A 22,377-nucleotide genomic window follows, 5' to 3' on the forward strand; every position below is an offset into this window, starting at 1 on the left:
TGCTGACACATCCCCTGACATCGCGCTGACGTGGACGCGGTTTCGAGGAAAATGACCCATTCCGGTAAATAATAAAATACCGGGCCTATTTCAATAAATTTTTAAAAAATAGGGCTTTTATGTGTAATTTGCCCGTAATTACATGGATGGTGTTAAATTTGTCTGATAGTTGGACTTTTGCCATCAGTTGATGATATTTTTAACTGTCAGCTTAGCTTCAATCAGAAATCAAACAAAAGTGAAGCCCTTTAGAATTTCAAAATCCTAACTCTGGTAAGTATTGCCACATTTTTATTCAACGAACATGAAGCGTTTTCCTATCAGTTACGTTGGATCAGAAAATCAACCAGAAATTTCTTTTTCCATCTCTCGTACAAAATCTTGAAGGCTTGCAAATAAGTTTAAAAGGCTTCTAATTGTGCTTCTCTGCAAATATTATTATAAGTGTTGTTTTATTATCCGTTGCTATGAAGTACGGGTCGACAATGCGATAAAAATGTATACCTATATCCTGCTAAACTATGCAATTATTCTAGTATGCCCCAACCCATGCATAATTGGATATTGGCAGACGAAGTTTCATAATTGGATAGAGAAAAGCTTTAGATAAGTTGAGCTATGAATTGATATGGACTGGTTGGATTGAAGGTTAAATTGATTTTTAATTTTAATGATATTTTAATTAAACCATTCAAATCGGTTAGACTTACAAACTGGTGGCATAATTGGTTTGACCAGCCGTCTAGTTCTGAAAATCTTGTCCTAAACTGCTTTTTGTTCCCCTCTTTCTAGACCAAGTAAATGTGAGCATTCCAAACAATTTTTAGAATTAGTGTTGATAGTCGTACAATATCAGTACTAGTCTGTACCACCGTTCCAGCCCTCAACCAATATCAAATAGTGTAAGTTTTGATTTGGATAAAATTTTAGTGTTTTTTAATTGTTTTGGCATGTTTCATCTCATTTTAATCAATATTGATGTGTATTAGTCCGTATCTGTTGATTAAATTTTTTTGATAATTTAAATTTAACTTTTGACATTTTTTTATCTTAATCATTTTATTCTTTTATAATTACATTTAAAATTAAACTATAATTATTAAATTAAGTTGTTGAATTCAATTAATAATTTTAAAATTTATATTTGCATATGCATGTAATTAAATATATTTGCACAAATATATATATATATTATAATTTATTAAGAAATTAAAAGTTAAACTAATATATATGTGAAAAATATTTATAGACACTGATAAGCTCGAAATGGTATATTGAAATATTTAAGTACCAAAAAAAATGATACGCTTATAAACCTAATATTAAATTCCTTAGTTATAAGTGCCATACCCTTAGGTCTTGTACAGGTCCATTGAAGCTCCTGCTGCCATGCCATAGCCCTTCTATGCATCTCGCATAGCTTGAGAGCGGCCTCCCAGAAAGTTGGTGTTCAAAGAATTGGTGGTTTATTTTCTCCAATTCTCCATTACAAACTTTACACTGTTAGTCTTCAAAATTAGCTTATCTTTTGTTGGAGTCTCCCAAGAATGGTCATCTAAGCAATAATGGAATGCTTGTGCACAGGAAACCAGATAAGTTTGTGCTAGGCCACTTTGTCTTTTTTCATCCTTACCTTGTTGCAAATTTTACTTACAGGGAGCTTTATGATGCTTGTACCTAAGCAATTTTGAAAAGGGAGTTACCCACTTCCCTAAGTTTGAAGATTTTCCTCCAGTTCCAGCTCATATAGGCTTTGGGAGTCATTTGCCAAAAATCATTGTCCTTAATAGTGCAAGCCTTCAACCAGACCATTCATAGTGAGCCTTCACCAGCAAGGAACTTTCTTATGAGCTGAATTATAAAAGCTAAGTTATTTTGAGGACCACTGAGCAATTTTTAGTTGAGTTCTCTCTAAAAATGGCCAAGCAATCTTTTTCTCAGTCTTCTAGTTACTAGGAGTCCCCCCCCCCCCAAGTGTGTGACATGGAGCTTCCCTGGATCTCTTCCAACAACTCACTTTGTATCACAGTACCAAATATCTCACATTTTAAAGCATTAAGGGCCTGGCCGGTTGAAAAGCACTTTTACATATAAAAGTGCTTTTGGGTGAAAAAGAATGAAGAACACACTTCATTTGGGGTCAGATTTCTAGCTTCTGGGAAGTGCTTTTCTGTAGATGAAAAAGCATAAATTTTCTGCTTCTCCAGCCAAGAAGTGCTTCTAAACTGCACTTTTACTTTTTTACCCAGTCACACAAACTGGTTCTTTAAATTCTTTAAATTGTAAATGCTATTGTAAAATTTTTAGTATTTATAATTGATATATAAATATTACCCCTTTTTAAAACTTCAATCCAAATATATGTAATATTTTAATTTGTTAGGTTTATGTTTTCTATGTTATGTTTACATATAATATGAGTTATATATTAAAATACATTTTAAAATAAAATAATACAAATGTGTTAAAAGCATTAATTAAAATAAAAATAAATTTTATAATAATACAATTGTGTCAATTTCTAATTAAAATATTTAATTATTATATTTAAATATTTAAATATAGTTTATATATTCTAATTAAATTTAATAAATAATTAATATTAATTACTTAGAAATATTTAAAATTAATATTATATATTAAAATATTAACAATAAGTTATAATAAATTTTTTATATTTTTGCTAAAATATCATAATATTAACTAATTTGAACATTATTTAAATACATATTTGTTACTTTATAATATCATGTCTAAAATGTACATTTTATTCTTCAAAAGCACTTTTTAACAACAATGCCAAACACTCAAAATTTTCAAAAGCACTTCTCAAAAACACTTTTCCACAGCACTTCTGAAAAGCACTTTTCAAAAGTAATGAAGAACTAGCCCTAAGATGATGGCTAAGAGAGCAAATAAAATTGGTATACAATACTTTGAACCCCAATCATCGAATCCAATGTTCTCTTGGAAAAAAATTAGGAAATTATCAATGAAGCACATATTGAGTCAAATGTATTTTGTGGCATTTTGGATGGAATTGAAAAATTCTAATAACAGCTGGAGCATTCAATAATTTGAAGCATGGACAGAATAAACAAGTAAGAAGATAGCGGATTCTATTGTCTGATCCCTTTAATTTTTCTAAAGTGAAAGCCAATCCTCCGTTAAAAGGAGATAGGAAATCTTGGATGGGTTATACAATTTTAGATCCACCTTCTGAATTGATCTGGCAACCCTATAGCTTTAATGTCTTTTTGGGTTACAAAAAGTACTTTTCAATAATAAAAAAAACAATGCAGAATATTTAACTTTTGGGGTTAAACGTGTTGTTAAAAAATTGATTTTTCAATCAAACACAAAAGTTGAATTTAGATGTTGTTAGGGTCAACACTATTTAGTGTTGAAGACTCTATGTTTAATCAGTCACTTGACTAGTTAAAAACCTGATTTATGATTTATGAAGGTGATTTATTGTGTATCATGCTTATGGTTAAAATTGGAGTTTTAAAGAGAAATTGAGATTGACTTCATTTGTTGTATAAGACTTGTGCTTATTATTTGCATTTATTTTGATAGATTTATGGGCTGTTTGTAAGGAGATTAATCCTATTTTATTTTGAATTATGAAAGATAATTCAAGAAGTTATATTCAATTAAAATGTAGAGTTTTACTTTATCAAAAGTATAATTAGAAGATGTGAATTTTAACCAATAAATATTAAAAGAATACATTGAAAGATAAATAAATATAAAAAATTACTTTAACTTTAAAATGATTTTCCAACAAAAAAAATATATATATATAACTTTTGCAAAATCAAATTTGTCTTCAAAACTATTGAAATAGTATTGCTTATTGCTCTAACAAGAGACAAAAATTTGGTTCTGACGGGTCTATAACTTTTAAATAAATTTTTACATTTTAGTAATTTTTATGATTATTTTTGCTTGTTGATTTGAGTATTATTCGACGGATAAATAATAGAACCGAAATTTTTATACATTCGGAGAAACTAAATAAATATCTTATTCCAAAGTCCAAACATCCCACTAAAGGAAACCCTCTCCTCTTCCAGTCAAGTAGGTTCCTTTTTTGTTTCACTGCCGCCCCCAACACAACCAGAGCCGCCCGCAGCTGCAAAAATGGAACCACAGCTCCCTACTATTAAAAACGTCTTCGTTAACGAAACTGATGATGACGACCCTCCAGCCCTTAGCTCTCAGGCACTAGCAGCCCTCAAAGAGTTCCTCGAAGAACAAAGGCAATCTCTTGCTAACCATGAAACAGCAGAAAATGGGGAGGGAACACTTGAACCCGAGAGTGAAGTGGCTTTAGTAACAGAAGATTGGAGGCTGAGCCAATTCTGGTACGACCCAGAAACAGCCCGGACCCTTTCCCAAGAAGTTCTTTCTCTTTGCAGCCATTCCAATTATAAAGTAGCTTGTATTGCTTGCCCAACTCTCTATGCCTATCTTAAGGTAATTTTATCAAAACCATATGCCCATTTTACTTCTAGTTTTGACAAGAATGTTCAGAAAATTATTATATAGTTCTGGAAATTGATTGAAGGTAATTGAGTTTGTTGATTAACTCTATATCATTTTCATCTCCGTTATTGGTATAATGGGGTTTTGGCGTTAAGGCCATATTGATCATCAGTAGAATTAGTTAGACTAGAAATGTATGTCTTTGAGTTGAAAGTCTAATTGTATGGTTGGAACTTGGAAGAACTGCAAGACAAGGGGACACTGAAAAGTTTCACAAAACAAAGTTGTAATAGTTTGTGTAATTTGTGTTACACAAGGTTTCGAGATTTGCAATAATTTGTGTGATTGAGTTATGGATGCCGTAGTAATTGTCTAATTACAGAGAACACTACAAAGGTTGTAATAATTTATCTATTTAGATAATCTTGTGTGTAATTGGAGCCAATGAAAAGCTTATTTTAGAAGGCTCACCCTAGAACTTCTCAACTCATTAAGACAAGTTTATCATATATTTTTCACCTGAGATGGTAAGGGTGAGAGTTGTTGTTCGAGGAGTCAAATAAAGGATACGCAATCTGGGAGATTGCTGTTTTGAATAATTTAATTAGAGAAAGAACTTGAATCCTTGAATTGAGGTATAGTGCCTCGTTAAGGATGAATGAGAAAATTTAACGGCCTGGGTATAAGTTTACATCATGGTTAAATGCATGATGTCGTTATACTTTTCACATTGAGTGCAGGATGGATTACTGAAATGGCCTTAAACATAATATAGTCTATGTCCTCTAACTATAGGATATACTTGATGTGGTTAAATGCAAACAATATGTACCATTTTACATAGCACATTTTGGATGACGGAACTAGTTTGGCCTGTTAATGTTATTTTCTGATTTTCTATTAAGGATTGACTAAGGCGGATAGACTCAGATTGACATAAGGAAGTGGTTTGGTTGATAAATCTTGTTTCATTTGAGATGTGTGGTTCATAACTTTTTTCTTTTGTATGACTTTCAGAAAATTGATCCTAATATCTCTGTGCAACTTTTGGAGTATGATAAGCGTTTTGAGCAATATGGAAGTGATTTTACATTTTATGATTACAACCAACCCGAAGACCTGCCATTGGAACTAAAGCATACTTACCAAGTTGTAATTGCCGATCCTCCTTATCTGGTGAGATAAAATATTTGTCAATTTCTTAATCTACTTATTGTTTCCTAAGCATCGGTTCAACTGCTATAAGGGGTTCATTCCTTTTGCTGGTACAAGAGAAGCTCTATTACGCTGTTACATTTTCATTTTTACCCTTAATTGTGGGTCTTGTCTCATAAGCAAAACCTTCTGCTTGCAACCAATCTTGCTGTAACCACTAAGGGAAGAACCTATTCTTCTTGTCTATTTAACGCTTTTTAAACTAGTTTTTTCAAGCAAATGTTTTGACATTCTGTTTCTTTGAATTGATTCCAGGTTTTTGAATATGAGGATGAACTTGCTTGTTTATCTTGATTACAGAGTATAAAACCCACTTGCCTATGCTTATTTATCTTGTGGCCATTAATATGAGATTTTCTTTCTGATGAAAACGAAATCAAAGACTTTTAATTAGTAAATACCAGAGATTCTCTACCAATTTACCTTGATATAAAGTTCCTCCTGTGATACGTTTTTAAGTCTGGGAAATCTGTAATCCTACTGATCTGCTTTACAGAGCTATTTTAAATATATTACCGTCGGAGAATGTGAAGATTTTGACATATTTCAATCACAAGATGGTAGGTAAACCACTATTTTGGTCTCATATGGAACATTTAGGGTTAGAGCATCAGTTTCTATTTTTCTCATAATCTCGATTGAGCAGATATTTTATATGGGCACCTGTTTCTTAACTTTGCCATGGCTGTACTGGTTTTCACTTGAGTTCATGTTTGGAGGAAATTTTTGACAGTACATTACATATGTTGTGCATGGTTGCAGAGCAAGGAGTGTTTAGAGAAAGTTACTCAAACAATATCTTTTCTTGCTCAACCACGAGAATCTCACTTGCTTTTGCTTACGGGTAAAGTTTTTACTTCCTTTCCAACTGAACATAACTTGCAATAAATGCTGTGAGTTAGTCATCTTTACTGCCGTATATGTATAACTCCAATATAGTGCAGAATATAAGTATGGATGTCAATGGTTGTTTTAGTGGCTTTTTTTTTTAGGAAAAGCTAAGAGAATGACTTGCAGGAGAGGTGCAAAGGCATAGGGCTGCAGAGCTTTTGGGTTTGCGTGCATGCAATTTTTGGCCACGACACTCAAGCAAACTTGGAAATGAGTTTCGGGTGTTCACAAACTATGACCCTGGGGAGAGATTAGGAGGATGGGAGCAAGAACAATAGGTGCCTTTTTCTTGCCATCGTTTGCTAGGAATATTTTCTCATGAATGAGCTTCATGCAACCTAATTTTTATCCATTATCAAGGCATTTCCAACACTTACCCTTGGAAAAATTAACCAGCTTTTCTGCTCATTTTCCCAGAGAAAACATGCTGATGAGCATTCTTTAAAACTCAGAACCTTGCACTGTCTTTGCCTGATGATTTGAGATTCAAGATCCAAATCTTATAATGGTGTACTTTGTGACCGCAGATTGATGTGCTAAGAAACAGAATATGCATATCCTACTTGTCTTCAATACAAGGACCAATACCATGGTTGTCAGCTTATGGGTTTTAACTTTGAATGTCCTCATTTTTCTTCTCTTTCTTTTGCAAGTCCCGTTTCTCTCACATTCGATCTAAATGATAAAGGAGTATGATTGGGTTGACAAATTTGATCCACCAAAAAGGGTGGGGGTGAAAGAAAATTTGTAAAATTTCAGTCCTCGGTCCAATTTCTTTAAACTGTGAATTGGAGAGAAACCGGGAAAGGGAAATGGATTTTTTATTTTTATTTATTTAACCATGGGAAAGTAACTGGAATTCAAACGTATTTTGGGAAATATAAGGAAGATGTAAAATGTCATTTTTGTTTTTAATTATTTTATGAAAATGTTATAATTAGAAAACTTTATTATAATGAATCATTTTCTTTTATATCATTTAATCAAACAAAATTTATTTATTTATTTTTATTACTAATTTTAACTGTTTAAATAAAATAATGTGTAATAAATTTCTTAGTCTTTCTCTTTTATATATATATTTTTACTTTTAATTCTAGTGTAATTCTTTTTTACTGAACCTAGATTATATTGAAGTTAAACATTGAATTAGTGTTTGACTCGTGACACCAATTTAATTAAAGCTCATAATTTAAGAAAACAGTAAATACTACCATGAAGTATGAGCATCTTTTATTTTTATATTTTAATAAAAATTATAAAAATCAATTTTAATTCAAATCATATCTATAATCTATATAAAAGTACGAGTTAAATTTTTTTAAATTAATGAGAATGCCTCTTATTATTTATTATACTGTTAGGTTGCACTAAAATAATAATTTATTAATATATTACTAATTACTATGTGATAATAAAAATTAAATAAATATGAGGAAAATTATCAGTATAATATTTAAGTTATAAATTAAAATAAATATAATTTGATAAATTAAGATAATAAAATTCGAACTCCATTTTTCTCTACAAATGATCATGTATATTATGAGATGGTAGTGAAGTTAATTTTGTAATTTTTGAATTGAATGAATAATGTTTTTTATATGCATGTTGTGAATAGTTTTTGTATATAAAGTAAAATATATTAAAATATTAACTTAGTTTAACTAATATTAAGTGAGTTAGATTGTAATGTTAGAACATAATTTATATTAATCTGTAATTTAAATTGTCCGTAATATGTAGGGTTAAATTGAACAAATGCCTCATTTTAGGATTATTATATCGTCTATAACATGACCGTTTATGGATTAATAATTCATTTGTGACATTAGTAATGTGACTTACCTAAAACTTAAGTGAAATGACCATGTGTGTATGATTTATGTATTCTAATATAATGAAAACATGGACTCTCAAAGTAGTGAATTGAAAGTTGATATGTTTGGTATATAATTTATGCATCACTCGACTTCGCTCATGATAGTGGAAATCATAGCTCGATAAAGAGTAAATGGTATTATATGATTATGGAAATGGAACATGTTATTTGATTTAGGACAAATGGTTTAATCATTAGTGGTATAGGTAATGATCAATTTTATTATGAAAGATACAATGGTTACTTTGAGACAAAAATTGATCAGATTTGGTGAGCAAATTTAACCTAAAGGGATCGTAGATATTCTACTAGGGTAACACATATGTCAATGCCATTGGAATAGAGTTTAATTTAAGTAATTTAAGAAATGGTATGTAACGAGGAGTTTAGTCATGATATTTTAATGGATTAACTTCATGACTAAATGCTTTATAATTATTAGATGAAGAGTCGGATTTAATTAGAAACTATTTTAACCATAATTATATGTTTCCAATCAACCCTTTGTTACTCCATTATTATTCTAAATGAATTGCTTAATAAGAACTTTGAATGAACAAACAAATGTAAAATAAATTGCATAAATTATTATTTGTAGTAAATGTATTTTCTCAAGAAGGCAATAGATGACTTAAATTATTTAATTAGATGAATAAATTAAATAATTAAGTCTTAAAACTAAGTTTTATGTTGTTATTGTAATTTAATTTCATTGTGATAATTAAATAAGTTTATTCATAAATTCTGTAGTAATCATAATGGAATCAGGATTGAGTTAGATAAATTATTTAATTAATAATTTAATATCGTAAGAATACTAGACCGGACATGGATGGACATCATGGACTAAACGATGATTGTCGGATTGGAAAGAAAGTGAATGTAAGAAAACGATGCAGCCGGACACATAAACAAAAAGCATCCAAACACGCCCTTAAGTCGGTTGGTTGAAAGTTACTAATACGGATTCGGATCAACCCAAAATCCAAACCCGAATTTCAGAAAAAATGAGGCAGGACTCGATCTCGTAACTCCAAAGCCTTCCTATTTGCTACCAGTTTTGGTAGTTTCAAGAAGCTTATTTTTGGCTTTATTTCTCAGACGAAGTCATCAGTCTCACAAAGGAAGAAATTTCAACTTGTTTTTTACGTCTAAACGAAAAAAACAATGCCTAACATTGTTTCAGAGGTAAGCTCAGATCCACATTTCTTCCATTTTTCTGTCTCTCTTTCTAGGGTTTTGTTTGTTTGTTTCTAAGGAAATGGAAGAAGCGGAAAAGAGCTTGGAAAAGCTTAATGAATCTGAGAAATTCTTGAAGTTCCATTGAATTCAGTTGACTGCGGTTAAATATACTAATTTCAGTTGAGGTTGCTGCTGTTTTGTTTTGCTCTTTCTTTCGCTGGAGAAACAGAACACGGGATTGAACTTTTAGTGATTGTTTGAAGTGATATTAATTCGGTGGATAATTAATTTAAGCAGATCTTTACAATTAGCTTCTTAGTCTTGTTTTCGTTGCTTGTTTCATTCATTTAAAAGAATTAAAACCGAAGAACGATATGTTGTGAATTAATTGGGTTCAAAATTAGGCGGTTGCTTTAGAATGCTGGATTTTTTTAACTACATTGATTTTGTTTGGTTTCTCTGATTAGCAATAGAGAGCGTAAGTTTGATTCCTTGTACGAGTTTGATGTGATTAGTAAAAAAAGAGTGAATTTTATTTTGATTATGATTTTGGTGCACAGGCAGGACTGCAAACTAGAGCTGGGCAATGGTGGGATAGTATTCCCTTCCTTACATCAGCCGTGGTTATTGTTTGCGGGGTTATTTACCTCATTTGCCTTTTGGTTGGATATGACTCCTTTTATGAAGTATGCTTCTTGCCAGAGGCTATTGTATCGCATTTTCAAGGTATGTTCTTTTAATGTAATCCATTTGTTGTGATAGATAAAAATATAGGATGGGTATTACATTAATGAGCTTCCCTGTTTTGTTGTGCTGAGAATTTTGATGTAATATTTACTTCCATTTTTTGTGGCGGTGCATATGAAACATCTTTGAGATGCAGTATCATTCTAATTTAAAATTCTATAATCAAGAGTAAATGTCTGGGAGCAATGTATTAGTTGATCTCTGAGAAATTTTATGAGTCCACTAGAAAGCTGTGCTTGCTGATTCCCTGACCATGATTTAGGCGAAGCTTGTCGTAGTTTCAGTGAAATTGGTGTTTAACACGCCTGGAGGACCTCTGTTAATTAGCATTCTTTTCAGCAGTCTTGTCTAGGCTGTATAGGCCTTGCGTTCCAGAATGTATGGCATTATAAAGAAATAGAGAGAAGAAGGCCAAGAGAATGAATATAATTCTTTATTTCTGAATTTTCTACAGAAACAGCCTTATTATAGTACATAGAGGAAGGGAATCCCCTAATATCCATAAACACGATATCCTATTTAATTCTTGATTCTATGAGATATGATATTATGGGATTTGGGAATCCCCTAATATCCATAATGCAACACCCCCCTCAAGCTGGGTTGTAGATGTTGTATAAGCTGAGCTTGGAATTGAGAATCTCGAATGTGTTTCTTGGAAGCACCTTTGTTAAGATATCAGCCACTTGAGTTGATGTAGGAATATAGAGTAATTTGATCCTCACTTTTTCTATTTTCTCCTTTATAAAATTATGATTGATCTCTATGTGCTTGGTCCTAACTCCTATCATGATGTACGGGATTCTTTGCAATTTTGATAGATGATTGATTGTCACAAAACATCTTCATGGGATTGCTGATTTCAACCTTTAATTCCCTTAGGACCCTTTCAAGCCATATTCCTTCACATATTCCATGTGCCATTGATCTAAATTCTGCCTCGACACTACTTCTGGATGCTATAGCTTGTTTCTTGCTTCACCAGGTGACTAGATTCCCCCAGGCAAAAGTACAATATCTAGAAGTTGGCCGTCAATCTTTTACTGAGCCTACCCAATCTGCATCAGTAAAAACTTCGATGTCTCGGCTGGTATTCCTCTTGAAGTAGAGGCCTTTTCCATGAATCATCTTTAAGGACCTTAGAATTCTATAGACTGCTTCCATGTGTTCTTCTTGCGGATCATTCATGAATTGGCTCACAGCACTAACTGAAAAAGCAATATCAGGTCTTGTGTGTGACACATATATCAAATTTCCAGCAAGCCTCTGATATATTCTTTTGTCAATTGGATTACTTTCATTAGACTTCAATTTTTGACTCGTATCCATTGGAGTAGTTGCCAATTTACATCTGAGCATTCCTGTTTCTTTTAACAGATCAAGTACGTACTTTCTTTGAGAAACAATGATTTCATTCTTTGAGTGTGCTACTTCCATCCCTAGAAAACACTAGAGCTTTCCAAAGTCCTTGATCTTGAATTACCAGATTTTCCTTTATCGTATCTCTTAAAATCATAAACACAATATCCTATTTAGTTCTTGATTCTATGAGATATGATATAACGGGATTTGGGAATCCCCTAATATCCATAATCGCAACAGATGCTAATTTTGGTCATTTTCTAGTTGGATTTACATTTAACTTGGTTCCCAAGCTGAGGTATTCATGTCAGCAATTTATTGACGAAAAGAATACATATCATTTGCATTTTTTCTCTTTTGCCGCTATATTTGATGCTTATCCTGTCCTCTGAAAAATGTTATAATTCTCAATTTATTCTTGTTGCAGTTTACCGGATATACACTTCCATTATTTTTCATGGTTCGCTGTTACATGTTTTGTTCAACATGTTGGCTTTGGTTCCTTTGGGCTCTGAACTGGAGAGAATCATGGGATCTATTCGAATGTTATACACAATAATTTTGCTAGCAACAAGCAATGCTATATTTCATCTCATCATTGCATTGGTGGTAGCCCATAATCCTTTCCATCCTTTTGAGCATCTCATGAATGAGTGTGCAATAGGCTTCTCTGGAATCTTATTTTCTATGATTGTTATAGAGACAAGTCTGAGCGGAGTTCAGTCTAGGAGGTTAGTTTCAGACACCATGGAACAATTGTTCCTGACTATTTTTGCTATTCTTTGATTCTTCTTTTTCATTTTTTAAATTTGTTTTAACCCTTTATTGGAAAATCATGTCGATTTTTCTGCCTACTATTAAGATATGTTAGTGTACATGCAAAGTATGTGCTAGTGGCAGATGCATGATAAGTAGTTTGTTCCTACATACTGAGAACCTTGCTGCATTTACATGCAATGCATGAACTATGTGCATGATACAGATGAATATTAAATATTTGTCTCTTGCATCTTCAGAATCTTGGTGCTAAGGTTTTGCTTGTTTGGTTCAATATAATGGTTGGTGGTTCTTTGACTGATTCATGACTTCCTTTTCCTTGCAGTGTGTTTGGTCTTTTCAATGTTCCTGCTAAATGGTAAATGCAGTTGCCTCTGTAGTGTTTGGCATCTCCTATTTCCTTTAATGTTCTGTGCTATCTAATATAACGCAATATTTGTTTCAGGTATGCATTCATCTTATTGGTAGTATTCCAGCTGCTTATGACAAATGTCTCGTTACTTGGACACCTCTGTGGCATTTTGTCTGGCTTTGCATGTATGTCATTTATTTTTGAAAATTCACCTTTCCATCATTATACTTTCTGCAAATCATGTGATAAATTTGGTTGAAGCTTGAAAAAATATGTTTGTCAACTTTTTCAGATACCTTTGGCTTATTCAACTTCCTTATTCCTGGACCATCCTTTTACACTGCCATTGAGTCCTCATCATGGCTTGTAAGTATTCTGATGAACTGGCTGATAATAATAGTAGATTTTTCTTTACTGTGCCTTTCCAGTTGCTTATCTGCATTAGCTTTTAGTCTGGTTAGGATCTCACTAATTGTATCTGACATCAACAATGTACTTTTCAACTCAATGTTGAATTACTGATAAGGAACTGTGAAATGTCAATTGTTGTTTATCCTTGTTAGATGATCTTCTGCAACACCAGTTAGATATTTACTTAAACATGATAATTGGAATATTTTCTTAGTTTTCAAAAGTGATTTTATGATTAATATGATATATGGCTGTGCAAACCTCTTCAGGCAAGCTGTGTGAGGCGGCCTAAATTTATTTTATGCAGTGGTGGAAACCCTTCAGCTTACATCCCCACTTATACTGCTCAAAATTCATCCTCCGGGTATATTTTTCTTACCTTAATCAAGCCTGCTTTCCTTCCTTCTTTTGGGATTGTTATCTGGTGAATTTTGTTAAACAGTGCACTATTTTCTGGAAACATTTGGAGAAACTTGTCTTCGTGGATGCCGCAGAGGGGGACAACAGCTCAGGTTTTGATTCAATCATATTTGGATGATTGTTTGTGTTTTTCTTTTTCTTGGCCAAGAACTTTGTGCTCTATATTATATTTTCATGTGGTGGCTGCTTCTAAGTTTTAACCCTTGCATTTTTTTTTTGCATAAATGTCTTTAAGTATGTTGTTTCGTGAATCATTTCATCGTGGAATGCAACTACGAAGAAAATGAAACAATGATATTCCCGAATTAGTTTTGTGCTTTATCTTGAACTGTGGCACTGGCACCCTTGAGCCTGTAGTTCCAAAAGCCTGGTCAAAGATAAATTAATGTGATCATTCTCAATACATGCAGCCAGCACAAGATGATCCCAGATTTCCTGGGAGAGGCAGAACTCTTGGTTCTGTTCAAAATACTGCTGTAAATTCAGATTCAAACTTACAAGCTAGGCTTTTGGATAATAGTAGACCCACCAGTCCATCAGATATTGCAGCAGCTGTTGCTGGGGAGAGGCTTTCAAATGAAAGGTATCAGGAAATGTTTTTCTCACTCATTTTGTTTTCATTTCAATTACTGTTCTCTAATTGTCTTAGTGATAAGGCCTTTTCCTTTCCTTTTGCTCTTTAGTTTGAAAGTTAGCCCATATCAATCTGGCTTATGTCATGCTCTGGTTTAGAAATCTTACCATCTCTTTCTGGAATTTTATATGGTTTAGTTGTAACTTTTAGGATCTTTTCGGGTCTCTTAATTGTCCCCAAACCCCCATCCCACCACAAGTGTATCACAAGTGAACTTTTTCCAACTCCATTTGGTTTGTATTTAATAGATGTTATGAAATCAGCAAACTGTGTTTTTGCTTAGGGCTCTGTATTTCAAACTTTAGGCCACTGTAGTTGAATTTAATCTAGTTTTTCAATTACTGTTACTTTTCTATATGATTGAAAAGACGTTACATTTTTCTTGTTCATCTTTCAGGCAGTTACAAGTGAATGATGCAGTTGCAGTTGGTGCAGGAGGTTATCCACTTCCTCAGGTTACTTTCTATTATTTAAGAATAGTATTTATTTCTGTGTAGAAATTTTTTTAAGGTTAATTAGGTCATTGATTGATAGTTTGGTTTTCATATCTTCTAGATGCCGCAGGTAGCTTCTGAGGAACAAATCCAGAAACTGTTATCAATGGGTTTTGAAAGGGTAACTGTTATATCCCTTTCATTTTGCATGTTTTACAACTGTAGTATAAGTCTATAAGATGTTTGTTTTATCTGACATATATGTCTTATAGGTTCCTTCTTTGAGGAACATAGTTTTGTGATTCAGTAATCATGTCATAGTTACATTGCCATGACACTTGCATATAAAAAAAATTAAGCTGGTGATTGCATGCTATGTTACTTATACTTGATTGTGAATGTTGGATATTGGTATTCATCTGACAGGATTATGTTCAAATTTTTCCAAGTTTTCCATGTATTTGGAATATCTTTAAATCGTATCTTCATATCTATGTCTGAATATGCATTGGGTATGTGTTAGACATGGGTGCTTCAATAAAATGAAGAGGCAGTGTAACATAAGTTAATGCACATTGGCACACACAAAACGCACTGTCATACCTGTGCACAAACTTCTGTTTCAACATGGAGAGTGACAAAAAAAATTGTATCGGGTTTGTTTCAGACACAAGTAGAAGTTGCAATAGCAGCTGCCGATGGAGATCTTAACGTGGCTGTAGAAATTCTTATGAGTCAGCAGGTATGCCCTTGACAGCTGTAATTCTTTAAGTCATCGGTATTTCTCGTTCTTATTTTTTGAGGATTATCGTGATTTTGTTACAGGGCTGATCTGCAAAAAATGTAAGGTCTTACGATTTTTAAACAACAAATATCCACTTGAGCTTGATTTCAAGCGGCTTAGTTCTTGCACCTTGTGTCCATATTGTAATTAGTGGTCATATCCACAGGAGCCAACAAAGAGCAAAGAAACATTATGAATTGGACTAATTGTACTAAACTTCTGTTTGAAGCTTTCTGCAATACATGACCTTGCTGAAATCATAGCCTGTCTTCTCAATTTTCCTTGATTTACTACGATACTCTTGTGTTCTTCTCAAAATTGATACGTTTTAGGCACTATAGCTTAAGCAACCACATATTTTCCTTTGTTTAAAAAGAATATAAAAGAGGTCACGATCTGTTGACACGGAGACGGATTCTAGATGTTGAGAGTCTGCGAGTGTTGATAAGATTTGCAAATTTGGGATCTGCTAAATTGATATAGTGTGATTGGTTGATTGAGTGAAAAAGTGTTGTTAAGGCATGATTTCTCTCCCCTGATTCTAAGAAGAATGCCACCAGTTGGAATCCAGATCCTCGAGATAGTTGACCTGATGCCACGCCAAATGAATGGAGAACTTTCACGAACCATGGGTGAAGGGGGAGGTGAAAACGTAAGTGGCAAAAATATATCCTTCCCATCGCTGGACACGTCACTTAGTTGATATTCATCTCTTCTGATGGAAACCCTATATTGATAATGGGAATCCTCAAGCCCTCTCGAGTAGAGAACCTGTCGCATTTCTTCCACCTTAGTGGTGCAGGAGGCGCAGTCGCTTATAGCAGGGATATCACCCCCTCTGTTTTACCCTTCCCCTTATAGATTTGCAAGCAGAAAACAAAGGAAAAGACAAACAAAGACGATCCAAAGGGTAACAGAGAACAAAGTAAAAGTTATCGCAAGACAAAAAAGCCTAACAAACTTCAAAAAATAGAGAAGAGAAATCTCGAGAAAGTACACTTGGAATGCAAAAAATATTCAAGAAACGCGAAAGCACAACACAACTCAAAATCCATAAGCTTCCTATTTCCTGGTATCACGAGCCTAAAGTCAAACGACATTTTTTTTCTTTTCTCTCGTAGGCATGGACAAGACTATTGTAGTCTCTCAATCTCTCTAACCCTCCTACGAAACAAATCAATCTTTTCCCACCCTATCTGTCAAACTGCATCCTCTCTTCCTCTCTTACCAACCCAAATTCAACCATCAACATGATGTATTACAACTACCGACTCTACTTTTGTGCAACAACTCCTTACAATAAATTCCTCTGCTCAAGCGCCGATCAAGTTTACCCCCTCCAATTATCAGGCATGGTATACATAATGGCAAAGCATTGGATATGATTTTACAGCATACGCCATAGTACCACCTTCCTCTATGCCAACTACTTTTTGGCTTCGCCAAGACCAACTAATTTGAGGTGCTTTGGTTGCTTCTCTTTCTCTCGAGGTTGTCTCTCATGTTCTATATGCAGACACTTCTTTTGCTGTTTGGACTAACACTCCAGAAAATTTGTTTATGTCCTTCTCGTGCTCGGATTCTTTCTTTGAAAGAGTCTTTGGCTACTACCAAAAAGAGATCTCAAAGCATGGAAGCCTACTTACAACATATAAAAAGTAGTCACTAGACTTAATATTGCAAGCGCTAATATCACAATGGATGATGCTGCTCTTCACGTTATTCATAATCTTCCACCAGAATACCGTTCCTATACAAATACTCTTCGAACAAGAGACACTATTGACTTTTCAAGAATTGCATGAGCTTTTATGTGATTATGAATATCTTCTCCAACGTGATGTTACCCCTTCTGTTCTGGTTACTGCCAACTTTGCCTGTCGTACCAACAATAATGGCAACCAGACTGATAACCGAGTGTCTCGTTCGTGTAATGGTTAAAACCAACGATCCAACTGCCCTTGACAAAACAATCATCATTCTACTCCTCAAGGGACCAATAATCGATTTATTTGTCAGCTTTGTGATAAACCTAGCCATACTATTAAACAATGTAGTAAGTTGCAAGCTGTGTTTCCATGGCTCACTGTTCCCCCTTCATCATCTTTTGGATCTATTGCTCCTCAAGCACATTTTTCTTCACCTACTTCTAGTGGTTCTTCGAATTGGTTAGTTGATTTGGTTGCTTCACATCACATAACTACAGACATTTAGAACTTATCTCTTCATTCTGATTATGAAGGTGGTGACGATCTTATGATTGATGATGGTAATAACTTGCAAGTAACTCATAGTGTTAAGCCTTTACATTTATCTAATGTTCTTTGTGTTCCTGCTATATGAAGTAAACTTCAATTTTTGTTTATCAATTGTGTTCTTCGAATTTTGTAACAGTTGAGTTCTCACCTTTCTCATTTGTTGTGAATGACTACTGCACGGGGGAGCATCTAGTAACTGAAAAACCTGAGGATGGTTTGTATAAATAACCCTTACACATTTCTAAGCTGCGTTCATCACCACTAGCATATTCTATCCAAACTTCTCAAATGTCACCTTGGCATTGTGGTCTCGGTCATCCCTCCACTCCAGTTATGCGTCTTGTTTTTAATTCTTTTGCAATTCTTGAAAGTGCAATAAAATGCATAAACTTCCATTTACTATATGTTCGATAAAAAGTTCCTTTCCTTTGGATCTTATTTATACTGATGTTTGGGGTCCGACTCATATTTCTTCAATTGATGATTTTCGTTATTATCTTATATTTGTTTACTATTACACTAAATACAATTTGGCTATATTCATTACAATATAAGTTTGAAGTTTCTGACATTTTTTCTAAGTTTAAAGCTATTGATGAAAGATACTTCTAAAAGTCTATTGTTTCTTTTTATTTAGATAATGGTGGAGAGTTTACTCATCTTCGTGATTATCTTTCTTCTAGTGGAACTTCTTACTTCCTTACTCCACCTTACACACTTGAACACAATGAGACTACTGAACGTCGTTGTCGTCGTCGTCATATTGTTGAAACTAGGCTTACTTTACTTCATATAGCTAAAATGCCTTCACAATTTTGGTCTCATGTGTCGAAACTATTTTTTTTGAAAAGGGGTCGACTTTTATTTTGAAAACAAAAACGAACATGGGAGTCGCCACAAATCTTTTTTATTTAGGTGTGATCGGATCACCTCATAATTTAATCATTTTAATAAAAGTTTAAATTTACTAAAACGATAATTTTTTGGTCTACAAAACCCAGAAAACTGGTTCGGGAGTCGGTTACACACGAGGAAGGATTAGCACCCTCGATACGCCCAAAATTGGTACCTAATTGATTACTTAATGTCTTAATGTCCAAAGTTGAAAATTTGAAAGGAAATTTAAAATACAATCCATTTTTATTAATGTTGTTTAAAAAAACACTTAAATAAATCGAAAAGAAAGTTAAAAGACCTACTCGTCTCGAGGTAACGAAATGTCACATCTCGTAAGTTAGGACATGACATTTGGAACCTTAGAGAATAAGCTTGCCTTTAATTTTTATTGAAATTTCGTATATTTTGAAATTTAAAAGGATATTTTGCTATCTAAGTTTAACGGGAAAATTGAAACCCCGTAAGTTAGGGTATAATTTCTCGAATCTCTAAAACGCGAAATATTGCCTCATTTTAAAACTTTTCCCTTTTTTGAATAATAGCAAGTAAAATACTTTAACGCGTTGTATTTATTTTATTTGTAATAAAACAGAACGATTTATTATGGGTATATAAAAATTGAACGCAACTTTTGAAGTGACGAAATGAGATGAAATGATAATATAGAACATGAAATAACGATTTATGAATAAAATGTTACATTAATGAATGATAATAATCTGAAAGCACGAAGAAACTAATTATAGTACACATGACGACAATAATCACATGACGACAATAATCACACAATGTATATCATTTGTAATACTAATATTAACAATCAAAGAAAACAAAACAAAATAATATGCAAAACAATTTAAAGTAAAAATAATTTAAAGTAAATAATTTATAAGAACAATTCAAAATAAATAATAAAAGGCTTCAAATAAACAGTATATAAAAACTTAAAATGAATAATAATAACAGTTTAAAATAAATAAATAAATAAACATACAACAGTTTTAAAATATATATATATATATATATATATATATAAGAATTTAAAAGATAATGTACATATAATGGTTTAAAATGAATCATATATAAAAAATTTAAATAAATAGTATGTAAAACAGTTTAAAATAAATGATAAATAAAAAAATTAAAACAAATAATAATAAAAGAGTTTTTTTTAATAAAAATAATAAACAAATAAATTAAATGGATTAGGAATGATACTGAAATCGAACCAGAATTCGGGGTTTAAATTGCAAATAAATAAAAATGGGTTGCTAGGGACTGAAATAGAACGCGCTTAAGGAATGGGGGACCGATTGGGAAATATTCCCAGCCCTCATGCGCAGCGTTTTAGCACGGACCAAAGTAAAACAAACAGAAAATTGTGCGGCCAAAATATAAAAACAACGAGGACCAGATTGCACTATGTTGCAAAAGCAGAAGGACTCCGCGCGCAAATAATCCATTCAAAGTGAAAACACGCGGATCTGCTTTGCGGGTTGAGTCGACGCCCGGGTCTGATGTAAAATGACGTCGTTTTGGCCACTGGTGCTTAAGCCCAAAATGGCGCCGTATTGTACCCCAATAAATAGCAAAAAAATAGAGAAAAAAAATTTCCAGCCTTCATTTTTCTAAAAAATGTAACAACCCAATTTTGACCCTAATCGGATATAGTGGTTTTGAAACCACGAATTCGAGTCAGAAAAATATTTTATATTATTTTTAGTGTTTATTATATGTTAAGTTATAAGTGTGAAAAATTCGTGTGGAAATTTTATCGTTTGAAGGTTCAATTTGATAAAAAAATGATTTAATCGCGTAAAATAAAAATTTAGAGGTTAAATTTTAAAAGCACTTATTTGTTGTTGTCTTTTTAAGTGGGAGGTCTAAAGATGTAATTAGACCAAAATATAGTTAGTGGATGACATATGACAACATTGTCCTTTACATATATGTTTTATATATTTATAATAAGGTTAATTAAGTAATTTAATAATTATAATGTATATATGTTAAAATAAACTGAGAAAAGATGATTTTTATCATCTTTGAAAGCCGAATGTCTAAGAGAACTCATGCATGGTTTCTTTTTGAATGTTTGGCACTTCTAAAGATAAATTAAGGCACGGGTTGGTTTCGGTTTTTGATCATTTTTACGTTTTTGAGATCGTTATTTCAAATACTATCCGACCCATGTTTGAATTTTTAATTTTGATGAATATTTTGAGTTGTGCCATTGATGAACATTTCTGTTATGTGATGTTTGATGATGAATAATGAAAGATACATTTTAGATTAATATGTTTTGTATTGGAAGTTTTGGTGAAATTGAGTAATTAGAGTTAAATTGTGAAATTAAATTTTTGAGGGATTAAAATGTGAAATAAATGAAATATGAGGATTTGTATGAACAATAGGTACATTCGGCCCTTAAGGAGTGTAGTCAAAATTTGTGTATTTTGTGTTTTGAGCAAAAAGGATTAAATTGTAAAAAGTGTGAAATGTTAGGGGAAAAATTGTAATTTTTGCATTTATATGTTCTTAGACTAAATTGAATGAAAATTTTTTTAAATGAGATTTATTTGAATATGTTTAGATCAAGAAAATAAGAAATCGGAATTAGATCGGGGGAAATCGAAAGTAGTTGAGTAGCCGATCTATTAGTCGACGACATCCGAGGTAAGTTATTAAGCATATATATAATTGTATCGTTTTAAAATCAGTTTAGTATCTAACTAATTATGCTGAATTGAATGATATATATATATATATATATATACATGAAGTGATAAAATTATTGAAATAAGATGTATTGAGTTGTTGACTTTCGACACTAAGTGTGCGAATTTAATTGTAAAGCACTAAGTGTGCGAGTTTAATTGTAAAGCACTAAGTGTGCGAGTTTAATGGCAAAGCACTAAATGTGCGAGTTTGATTAGTGAACACTAAGTGTGCGAACTTATTAAACATTTTCGAATAACTATTAGTATTGAGTACTTGTCTTATTGAGAAATCATGATTATTAAAATGAGTAAATACTTGTAATTCTTGAGTAATAACCATTATGGTTGTATTTTAAGGTTAAGCTTTGTAGGTATTAAACCTATGTGGTGATTGTATTTGGAATCATATATATATATAATATGATTCTTTATATTACATGATGAGGAAATGCATAATGTATTTGGTCTTGTGATTAAATTTGAAGAAATGTTTATGGTTATGTAATTATATTGATTTTAGTTAAATCATAGTAATAAGTGAATAATTATCTTATGATATGGTAAGCTAAAGGTAAGATGATTTAGTAGTATGAATTGGTTGAATATTATTTGAGATATCGGTTTAAATAGTGGAGTTTATTTGCTTATAACTTACTAAGCTAAATTAGCTTACAATGTGTTGGATAATTGTTTTGATGTATAGATTTTGGTGATTGCTACGTGTTCGGGGATCGTCAGCTAAGCTCGTCGCACTATCGATATTTTCTTTTGGTATTTTGCTAAATCGTTCTCAAATATATGACATGTATAGCATAGTTAAAATATTGATTTTGGAACCAATGTGTATATGTATTTAAAAGCCATGCGAAAATGGCTTATCTCTTTTGGTTTGAATTCGGCAGTAATGCATATGCTTTAAT

General features: G+C 32.5%; 2 protein-coding genes across 13 annotated transcripts; both read left to right on the forward strand.

Moving 5' to 3' along the window:
• The first annotated feature begins 4,023 nt into the window (after positions 1-4,023).
• LOC105799587 (uncharacterized) lies at positions 4,024-7,211 on the forward strand. Of its 11 annotated transcripts, none has more exons than XR_008188796.1 (6): positions 4,024-4,482; positions 5,509-5,667; positions 6,203-6,266; positions 6,469-6,550; positions 6,724-6,875; positions 7,125-7,211. XR_008188796.1 is itself a non-coding variant. In XM_012630226.2 (5 exons), exons 1-5 carry the CDS (start codon positions 4,147-4,149, stop codon positions 6,740-6,742), a joined length of 660 nt encoding a protein of 219 aa, XP_012485680.1. In that variant the 5' UTR covers positions 4,025-4,146; the 3' UTR covers positions 6,743-7,211. The 11 variants fall into 11 exon arrangements, 4 of the variants coding, with proteins under 4 accessions (XP_012485680.1, XP_012485679.1, XP_052476972.1 ...); XR_008188800.1 differs by lacking the exon at positions 7,125-7,211 and adding an exon at positions 5,738-6,007 and having other exon boundaries at positions 6,203-6,270; XR_008188795.1 differs by having other exon boundaries at positions 4,025-4,482; positions 7,015-7,211.
• Positions 7,212-9,465: 2,254 nt separating this feature from the next.
• LOC105799588 (rhomboid-like protein 15) lies at positions 9,466-15,839 on the forward strand. Of its 2 annotated transcripts, none has more exons than XM_012630228.2 (13): positions 9,466-9,667; positions 10,222-10,387; positions 12,198-12,501; positions 12,873-12,905; positions 12,993-13,084; positions 13,192-13,265; positions 13,580-13,674; positions 13,753-13,822; positions 14,141-14,313; positions 14,762-14,819; positions 14,929-14,979; positions 15,466-15,540; positions 15,624-15,839. In XM_012630228.2, the coding sequence occupies exons 1-13, from the start codon at positions 9,647-9,649 to the stop codon at positions 15,627-15,629; spliced, it is 1,218 nt and encodes a 405-aa protein (XP_012485682.1). In that variant the 5' UTR covers positions 9,466-9,646; the 3' UTR covers positions 15,630-15,839. The 2 variants fall into 2 exon arrangements, with proteins under 2 accessions (XP_012485682.1, XP_012485681.1); XM_012630227.2 differs by having other exon boundaries at positions 9,468-9,667; positions 14,920-14,979.
• Positions 15,840-22,377: the final 6,538 nt, after the last annotated feature.

Source organism: Gossypium raimondii, chromosome 9 (genome assembly GCF_025698545.1).
Source record: "Gossypium raimondii isolate GPD5lz chromosome 9, ASM2569854v1, whole genome shotgun sequence".
In the NCBI taxonomy this organism is placed as follows: Eukaryota; Viridiplantae; Streptophyta; class Magnoliopsida; order Malvales; family Malvaceae; genus Gossypium; species Gossypium raimondii.

What these genes read in the sequence shown, in the direction of transcription:
- LOC105799587 (XM_012630225.2), top strand. Translation starts at nt 4,147, where the DNA reads ATGGAACCACAGCTCCCTACTATTAAAAACGTCTTCGTTAACGAAACT. An exon ending in CTCTCTATGCCTATCTTAAG is followed by an intron (nt 4,483 to 5,508) that starts GTAATTTTATCA and finishes TATGACTTTCAG; the next exon opens with AAAATTGATCCTAATATCTC. An exon ending in TCACTTGCTTTTGCTTACGG is followed by an intron (nt 6,551 to 6,723) that starts GTAAAGTTTTTA and finishes AATGACTTGCAG; the next exon opens with GAGAGGTGCAAAGGCATAGG.
- LOC105799588 (XM_012630227.2), top strand. Translation starts at nt 9,647, where the DNA reads ATGCCTAACATTGTTTCAGAG. An exon ending in AGCGGAGTTCAGTCTAGGAG is followed by an intron (nt 12,502 to 12,872) that starts GTTAGTTTCAGA and finishes TTTTCCTTGCAG; the next exon opens with TGTGTTTGGTCTTTTCAATG. An exon ending in TATCAATGGGTTTTGAAAGG is followed by an intron (nt 14,980 to 15,465) that starts GTAACTGTTATA and finishes GGTTTGTTTCAG; the next exon opens with ACACAAGTAGAAGTTGCAAT.